General features: G+C 37.7%; 1 protein-coding gene across 1 annotated transcript; it reads right to left on the reverse strand.

Moving 5' to 3' along the window:
- Positions 1–6,278: 6,278 nt before the first annotated feature.
- LOC131216970 (transcription factor MYB36-like) lies at positions 6,279–8,819 on the reverse strand. The gene is made up of 3 exons (XM_058211629.1): positions 8,602–8,819; positions 7,342–7,471; positions 6,279–7,246 (listed from the first exon to the last, which is right to left on the reverse strand). The coding sequence occupies exons 1-3, from the start codon at positions 8,735–8,737 to the stop codon at positions 6,676–6,678; spliced, it is 837 nt and encodes a 278-aa protein (XP_058067612.1). The 5' UTR covers positions 8,738–8,819; the 3' UTR covers positions 6,279–6,675.
- Positions 8,820–9,234: the final 415 nt, after the last annotated feature.

The raw sequence follows: 9,234 nt of genomic DNA on the forward strand, positions 1-9,234 counted from the left end.
TATGGCCGGATCAATCACTTATTTAATCATTCACGTACAAGATTGTTTCAAGATGATCAGGCAACTTGTCGGAGGGTGAGGGTTCTTCTTCCAACAATGAGTTATACTTTGCCTTCCATATGAAAGGATACTCACAATCATGCATAAGACTGCAACGAACCTTTATAAATAAATAACTTTTTGTATTGAAACGAAATTAGATCATAGACTTGCATTACAGCTAGAGATTATTGCCACTACTAAGATATAGATAAAGTTATGATAAAGAAATATAGATTGATTGTTTGGTTGATGTGAGACGATTTGTTCTATTGGTTTCTCCTTTTATTTATAAGCTTGCTTGCTACCTAGATACTTTGCATACACTTTTGTTCTTTGCTACTTAGATATTCTTCAAATTGTTCATCTCCTCTCGACTGCCTTTTGTCCCTTGAGCTTTTCGATCGCGCCCTATCATCATATGACATGTACTGTTTAACTCAGCATCAAATATGCTTTCATAGAAAAGTGCTCGAAATATCTTCTAAAATCCTTCCGCATGTTATATCTTAATTGTGCAACAACACACGTCATTTCGTGATTGACTATTCTAGAAATGGCTAGAAATAAGGTACAACAAATTAATTTTGAAATTCAAACTTTACATACTTTAATTTTCGATTTCATATGATAAGGGCTTAGAACCCCCTGATTCGGAAACCCCCAAGATTGAAAACCCCTTGGATTGGCAATCCTCCTAATGTGTTTGGCACCCTGGAGTGTGAATCAACTTTAATTCAAAAATACCTATGCATGGTATATTTATAAGGGTTTAAATTTAATTACTAAATCAACTTTAATATTCTTAATTGGTGAGATATATAATTTTTGACACTATAGTTGTGATAAGCCCGTTGAAGCATCTGCTTTGCCTGAAAATAATGAAATTCCAAGTCTCATATGGACCACAATCACAAGATCATGTTTGAGTGACTAACCCACGATTTTTAATCGTTGATTAATATGGAAAATGTTTGGACGACGCTGATTTACATGGACAATGTTTAGATAGTGCTGATCATCATTAGTGGGCTATGTGCCCAATAGAATGATAGTGTACAGTGGCATATGTTACACCTGCAACTATTGAAATGATTTTAGGTGTAATCCAACCCCCTCAAAAGGGGGATTGGAAATCCCTTGGATTGGCAATCCCCAATTACTTTATGCTGCCAAACAACTAAGGGGATTTGAAACCCACTCCAATCCCCTCCAATCCACAGTGCTAAATGCCCCCTAAGTGCATCGCCAATCCTATTTTATATTTGTGTGTAGGTTGTTAATTGGCTAGGCTTAAGCTTGGCAAAATCAAAATTTTGAATAAGCCCATATCGAACAATTCAAAATCCAAGCCAAGCCAACCCAAGCCCAACTCATTGACATACCTATTAGTGTGAATCAATTTTTTCATATCCACTTTCATATTCTCATCTCATGTTACTAGATGCAAGAACTAACCATTATTTCTAAGATGCTTAGAGGCATAACGTTTCATTCATCCAATAACTTAAAATACAGTCAATAGCTTTCTCACTCTTCTATTTTCACAAAACTTCTTCAATTATTTAATATTCTTAATTTTTCCATATTTAGAAAGCAGAGAATTATTTTATATTGACATAACACTTCACTTCTATAGATTCTAAAACAATGGTCCTATTTCTTACCATCCTAATTTCCTCTTTTCTCACAATATTGGAAGTGTTGTATGAACTTTCACTTGTACTCTCTTTTCATTCATTGATATGATATTTGAATTACTTCTTGATAAATTTTCTCCCCAAAACTCATCTAATTCAAAATTAATTATTGAATAGTTTGTTGGTACTTGTGAAACATTATCTTTCAAAGAAAGTTCTTCAAATTTAACCTAAAAATTTAATATTGATAAACTGAAATTTGTGTGCTCACCATATTTCTCCAAACCAATAATGATTTCAGTTTTCCATTTTTGAAATTATCATTAATCAATCACTCCTTAACATCTCGACCTCATTTTCATAAATAAATTTTCAAAGGCTGCGGCCTCAAAACACACGCACACACACCCACCGATTCTCCGAATTATGTAATTAACTAGTATTAGCTTCTCCATTGTTGTGTAGATAACATCATTGATACTTAAAGAAAGATGCTTTCGAATGTCTCTTTTACAGCCACTATCAAATATAGATTTTTAAATTCTCAATCTACTGATTACCAAATTTCATATCCACAAACAAAAAGAAGAAGAAGAAGAAGAAGAAGAAGAAAGAGGAAGGTTGGATTCATTTATTTAGCTCCAACACCAATTGTAGGATTTAGTACTATCAACTCTAATATCACTTGTAGGATAGGAAAAATCTCAAAACCTCATGAGGGAAACTCTTTGGATGCAAAATTAAAGCACCCAACATGACTCACTTGATTAAAAGAGCATAAGAGAAAAACTTTAGGCCATGTTTGGAAAACATCTAAAACTAAGTTAATCTCATTTTAATTAATAGTAATTATATAATGGAGATCTTACTCTCTTAGATGACAATACATAAATATTTAAAACTAGCATGAGATGAACTCGTCTTTAATTGCATGGTAGACGGAGCATTAGCATAAAAGAAGAAAAAGAGGAAGAAGTTTAGCTCACATACTCAACTTCTAGAGTGGATCCATACCTATAAAACTAATTCTCAAATCACTTAACTATGAAAATGGAATCACATCAACTAATAACTTACTAGTAAAGTTTGTAATCGATCAGCTTAAAAACTAACTCATGCTAATCCAAATTCAATTATGACTATAAAAAATACTTGAAACTCAAGTTTAGACTCAAATTCTAATATGGCACACGTGTGATGCAGTGGTACGTGCTGTGAGTAGTGGAAAATGATCTACTAATCCATGCATATTAATTATCTCTCCCCACATATGGGGGGAATATCACCTACATGTCATGCCATTAGTATATTTTACTAGCTATACATCTAGACATTAAAAAGAACAAATTGATGGGGCGGCTTTGGGTGGGCCACCTTTATTAAAAGGCCGTCTCCATTTAGAAATCCTAACCCTAGCTTTAAGTTCTTCCAGCAAACCCAAATGAAGGGAGGGAATAAAATTCATTACAAGAAGTCAAGAAGTACTCTTTGGCCATGTTTGGCTGCCCACGGGAATAAGAAATAAGCTCCAATTGACAAAACGAGCACAAACTAATACAATTGGGTTTTCCCCAAATAAAATACTACTGGTGGACCCCACAGCGACTGGAATCTTTGAAGACAAAGGAAACTACAAACAAGTAAAGACGAAGAGAAGGATTCCATAGGTCTCGATTCAAATGGCCCGGAAGCCAGGTGACAATGACAACAGCAATGCTGTGGCTACTCTCCACACGTGCTAACGTGGCATTCGTGCTCCAGATACGTGCTGTACAATATTGGGTGGACCCCACCTTGTATTTTCCTTGGCCCAAAAAATGGGCTGTCCAGTCATCAAGTGGGTCACGCATGTACGGTGGACGTGAACAGCTTGCCCCTTTTTCATGCACACATGTGATCATGTAAACATGGCCCACCTGATGACCGGACTCTGCTGATTTTGGGCCCCATCAGAGTAATGATTTCGAGCTTCGACACATATGCTATACTGGCACGTGTGGGAAAGTAAGTTTCCATACGGGCTCACATTTCTCACGTGACGGGACTGTCTCTTACGTTACATAAAATTCATTAATGCCGCCCAAGCACTCACGGAAGCGGATTGCGTCCTGCCCACCTGGACCATAAATACGTCCAAGCAGGGGCTATGTGGGACCCACAGTATGTACGGTTTTCATCCATGTTGTCCATCCATCTTTCCAAATAATTTTAGGATATAATCCCAAAAATGAGCCAGATCCAAAGCTCAAATGGACCACACCATAGGAAGCATTAGTGATAGTGACACCGACCGTTGAAATCTTCTTATGGGTCACCGTGATTTCTTTTTTCATCCAACCTGTTCATAAAGGGAAAACACAAATACCAGCTCGATGCAAAACCTCCACGGCTCCGAAAACGTTTTAATGGGAGACGTTTAACTCCCAATATGTGGTCTACTCAAGCCTTGGATCTGCGTCATTTCTAGATTCGTAACCTAAAATTATCCCAAAAAAATGGATGAACGGCATGGATAAAATCCATACATCACGTTGGACCCCATAGAGCCCCGCCTGGATGAATTATAGTCCATGCAGGGGAAGTACGCAATCCACTTCCAGCACTCAAATAGCGACAAATTTCTTTCCACGTAATTTCTAAGTTTGATATTATTTATTTGTTTATGTTTTTTACGTGAAAATGATCTACGTGGTAATTTGGCATGTTAGGTGGATTTAAAATTGAAATCTAAGATTGTTTTTAACATTTACCCCTTTGGATTTTCACCGGATTTCTAATCCGTCAGGATTATAAAACTTCAAAAACGCCACCTTTTTTCGTTCTTCAGATGGATTTAAAATTTTAAAATAAATTTCAATCTTCTTCAAGTATCATAACCGCTGATTTTTCTTCTTTATGAAATGGCCCTTTTGAATATCCAAATTTCGAAACACTCATTGAATTCCAAAATATTGAAAAAATCCATGATGCCAAACACAATTAATAGAATAAAAATCTCTTTAAAAACCTGAATTTAATTTCTTAACATAAAATTCAAAAATCCCCAAGCATTGCATCTCTCTCAAGGCAAATATTGAAACCTTCCTTTCTAACTCGAGATGCCAATTACTAGGGTTTCTAGATCCCATTCTCTCCCTCTCTTGTTTCATTTTTTCCCCTCGTTTTGATGATTTGATCAACGGATCTCTTCCTTCTTATTCTAGTTCTAGTGGAGAAAATCGGAGGAACTACAGGAGCTCTTCCCACGAAGCAAACTTGCATTGGGCTTGGGCTTGGGCCCCCTATGCTATACTCGTGTTGGGCTTGCGCTGTCCCTGGCTTTGAACCTTAGTGATCCCATACTCTCTGTCCGCTAAGTAAGCCACGAGTATGGATGATCAGAACCGTTAAAATTCCAGGTCCCTCCGTGATTAGGCCATGGACAAAGTATGAGACGCCAAAATGATCCTAGCCATCCCATCTATGGGTATAAAATCATAGAATTGTCAACGGTTCACAGTGGATCTCATTTTTTGAATCGTTAATAAGGTTATCTTTACAGAAAAAGAGGACTGCCCAAGGCCTATCGATGTTGGGCCCCACCTCCTAAAGTGGGTCTTACATTAACTCATTGTCCAGCTGGCAGAATGTAGGAACCAGGCCTTACCCGGATCAGGTCCAATTTGGGTCGGGTCTGGGGCTATGAGATGTATGAGAAATCTACCCGAAGATCTGAACCCTTCAATATTTGGCTCTTTACTGCAGAATGTGGATCACCGCTCTTTCTCATTATAACTGTCTAATTATAGCCACCAATCCAACGGTTGGGATCATCCAATCTGGAAGATTTCCCGTGCGTTCCATGCTAATTGTCCGTCTCATCAGATTTGGATAACATAACCATCGATGTACAGTGCGTTGCGTACAGCAGCAATTTCAAATTTCAACAGCGTTTCTACCACGAAGGCATGGAGACATAAATTCAACGGTTATAAAATAAAAATGAAGGGAAGAGAATCCTTAGAATAGTAATTTGATACGGTGACAGAGTACATTAAGCAATGCACATGCACTCAGCTATTCACACGTGTCCAATGCGTACCTAAATCCAAACTGTCCAAATAGCTACCCACTGCTCCAAATTTAAAAAATGAGCGGTGGGTCTTAACCCGTCCAATTAACAGACTTTCATTAGTATTTTTCTGAATGATACCTCCCATTTTAACTGTCCAATAATGCCTAATAATCGGCCAGTCAGGATCATCATTCACCAGATTATTTTATTGTGACAAATCTACAGTAAGGCCATGATTTGAACGGTTAACATTGACTAAGATGTATGACACTTTTACATTTTCCAATCGCATGTGCATGGATTATTGTAGTCCACCCAAGTATCTATGCTTTTTCTTCACGGTTGATGTCTGATGATGGGTACGTTTTTTCAGGTTTGAATTGGCCATAACACGCAAATATCGTGACCACAGAGTGTTGAGAAAGGAACAGCTTTGCTGATCAAAGCCACCACATTCATGACAATGTCAATGCAAAATCCAAACCAATCAAAACCATACACATGTCCTATTCTCACATAAAAGAAAATTAAAATAAAACCACCAATTCAAACTAATCTAAGGTCTACTGCTACTTATCTCACCTTTTACATGAAGATTGCAAACTATCAACACACCCCCAAGACTACTTAAAAACATCTAAACAAGATACCCTTTTCCCATCTGTTGTTTGCGGGTGCGTTTGGATGCTCAAACGAATTGAATAGCAATTGTTAGTCTAATGAAGTGGGAAAAAGAAACAGAATTTTTATTTCATTCCTTAGCATGGGTGTGTTTGGGCTCCAAATTGCAATCATGTTACTTTTCAAGCATGACTTGAACAAAACTAGACTGTGATTCGAGGCTACTTAGTCACTAAATTGCACTAGAAAACGCCATCAATTAGACTGCACTTTTGCAATGCAGTTCGCTTGTGCATCCAAACGCAGTCCGACATTATAGCATCAGTATGTTACACTTTGGCACAGCCCTTGTGGTTTGGTTTCACAGGAAGCAAGCAGGTTAGCATAGAAAGCCAGATTTGGAGCTATTTCCCCTATCTTCTCCTGAAAATCAGAGCCAGACCCATGTCCAAAATCCATTAAAAGACTATCAAATTCAGCACCTCCATTACCAGACCATGGCATGCAGCTGTTGTCCATAGGAAGAGAAGAAGACATGCTTGTGTTCAGGCCTAATTCCGACGCTTCAGTGGGCCCCAGTGGGGGAAACTGATTTGGGTCTGAAAACAATCTCTGGGATTCCATATTGCATACAAAACCAACATCCATTGATGGTAGTTTGGTGGAACTTCCGTTAGCGGGAGTCGAATAACCATAAACGTAATTTTCGGTTTTAATAACGGAAACAAGAGAAGGCGAAGAACTTAGCTGAATTCGGTTATTAGCAGTAATAGAAGCATTGCTTGAGAGATTGGTATTTACTGCCAGTAGCTTCTTTTTCAGCTTAGTATTCCAGTAATTCTTCACATCATTGTCTGTTCTTCCTGGCAGATGAGAAGCTATGATAGACCATCTAAAGAAAAACACGCAAGAAGAAAAAACAAAAGCGGAAAATCAGTAAGAAGAAGAAAGGGGAAAGGAAGAAAAGAGTCTTGAATTTTAGCTTACTTGCTCCCAATGTTTTTGTAGAGAGAACATATGATGTTATCTTCTTCGTCGGTAAATCCTCCATGTTTGATGTCTGGTCTGAGATAATTCAGCCATCGCAGGCGGCAACTCTTGCCGCAGCGTTTTAGGCCTGAAACAGAGAGATTACAGAGGATGAGAGAGGGTGAAAGGGGAGATTTGGCAAACGGCTATTTGAGAATTAGGAGAAAACTGATAACCCCCCGCCTCCCCAAAAAAGGAAAAAAATAAAATAAAATTTGAAGAGAGAATTTAGAAATTTTGCAATTGGGAATTTGATATATATGTATAAAAGACAAAATAAAAATAAAAAAATCCTGCTTTATTGGATAAATTGATCAAAGACAGAGAACTGGTATAGTATTTGAGAATTGTTCAAAAAAAGAAGAAGAAGAAGAAGAAAGGGATCTGAAGCCAAAAATGTTGAAATTCGGAACACGATATTGCAAATTTTTTTGCTAACAAAATTACCAGAAAAATGTATAAATAGGGATTTTGATATTAGAAGCTCAGCTCAAGACTTACAAGGAAATGATTGATACGTGTCAAAAACATCATAAGAGACTTTTTCTTGGATAATTGATTGGAAAATGAAGAAATTAAGAAATGGTTATTTGGTGGAATGAATAGACGTGATTTTTTTTTTAAAAAAAAAAGGAAAAGAAAAAAAAAAATCTAGATTCTTGTTGATGTGTGTATGAGTGTGCGAGAAAGCAGAACATCTTCTCTTCTGGTTGTAGCGGAGAAAAAAAAGAGAGAGAAGAAAATAGAAACTAAACGCAAGCATTAAAAAAAAAATGCTCTTGAGAGAGAGAGAGAGAGACGGCTATAGGAATCCGTGATTCAAGACATGCATGGAATCCTAATTCCATGGCATTCGGAGTGAAAATTCTCTAAAATTGAGAATTGGGTTTGCAAGAGTTCCACTAAAAACATGGAAAAATAAAATAAACCTTGTTTGGTAGTTCTTGGGGGGAAATCGATCAAAGTAGAAATGGGTATTTCAGATATGTATTAAAAATGAAAATGAACAAAAGGCCTAAAGGTTCTGTTCACTCAAAAAAAAAAAAAAAACACATATAGGCAGAAATTGGAAGATGGGTATGATAGAATTCAAACAAAAAGATGAAGAGCACTAGCGAAACTCTCCTTTCATGTTTCTATGGGACTGAAAGATGTCAAAAAAACGAGAGTATGTCCTCAAGAAAAGACCATGCTTAGAAGGGATATGAGAAAACAGACCTGCTTTGTGGGGTAAAGCAATCCAATTTCCACCACTTCCATGTTTCTCGACGTAGTTTTTGAGGGCTGTGTCTTCTTCAGGAGACCAAGGCCCTCTTTTCACGTTGGCCTTGTCGCAGCAAGGAGCTCTCCCCATGAGAGAGAGAGGGAGAGAGAGAGTGGGAAAGAAATGGCTATTGTTGTTACATCTAGAAGTAAATGGATGGGATTTGAAGGTCACGCTCTTTTATTAAAGAGCTGTGATAGCTTGACTTTTGCAATGGCCTTTGTCTAAATGTATTTGATTTTTATTTTTATTTTTACTTTTCTTTTTACTCTTTTCCTTTTCTTGTGAGTGAAGGGACGGAAGCACCCAGTCAACGTTGTTGCAGTTGCATGGAGCGTGAACCTGCGTTATAGATGGGGTGGCCCAGCCTGGCAGGCTTATGTCCAGGCATCTGCTTTTAGTCCGTCAGCCAGGCTAGGGTCGAGTCTTACTTTAGGGTAGGCAATGGGTCGGATGAGCTTATGGGTCAACTGGTCCAACTCACTTTTGAGGGTCTATTTGGGTCATATTGGGTTAGAAATGTAACAAATGGGCTGGACTTCTTTTGAACGCTGCTGAACCCAACCCACTAACATAAGCTATTTGTT

Source organism: Magnolia sinica, chromosome 1, assembly GCF_029962835.1.
Source record: "Magnolia sinica isolate HGM2019 chromosome 1, MsV1, whole genome shotgun sequence".
NCBI lineage: Eukaryota > Viridiplantae > Streptophyta > Magnoliopsida > Magnoliales > Magnoliaceae > Magnolia > Magnolia sinica.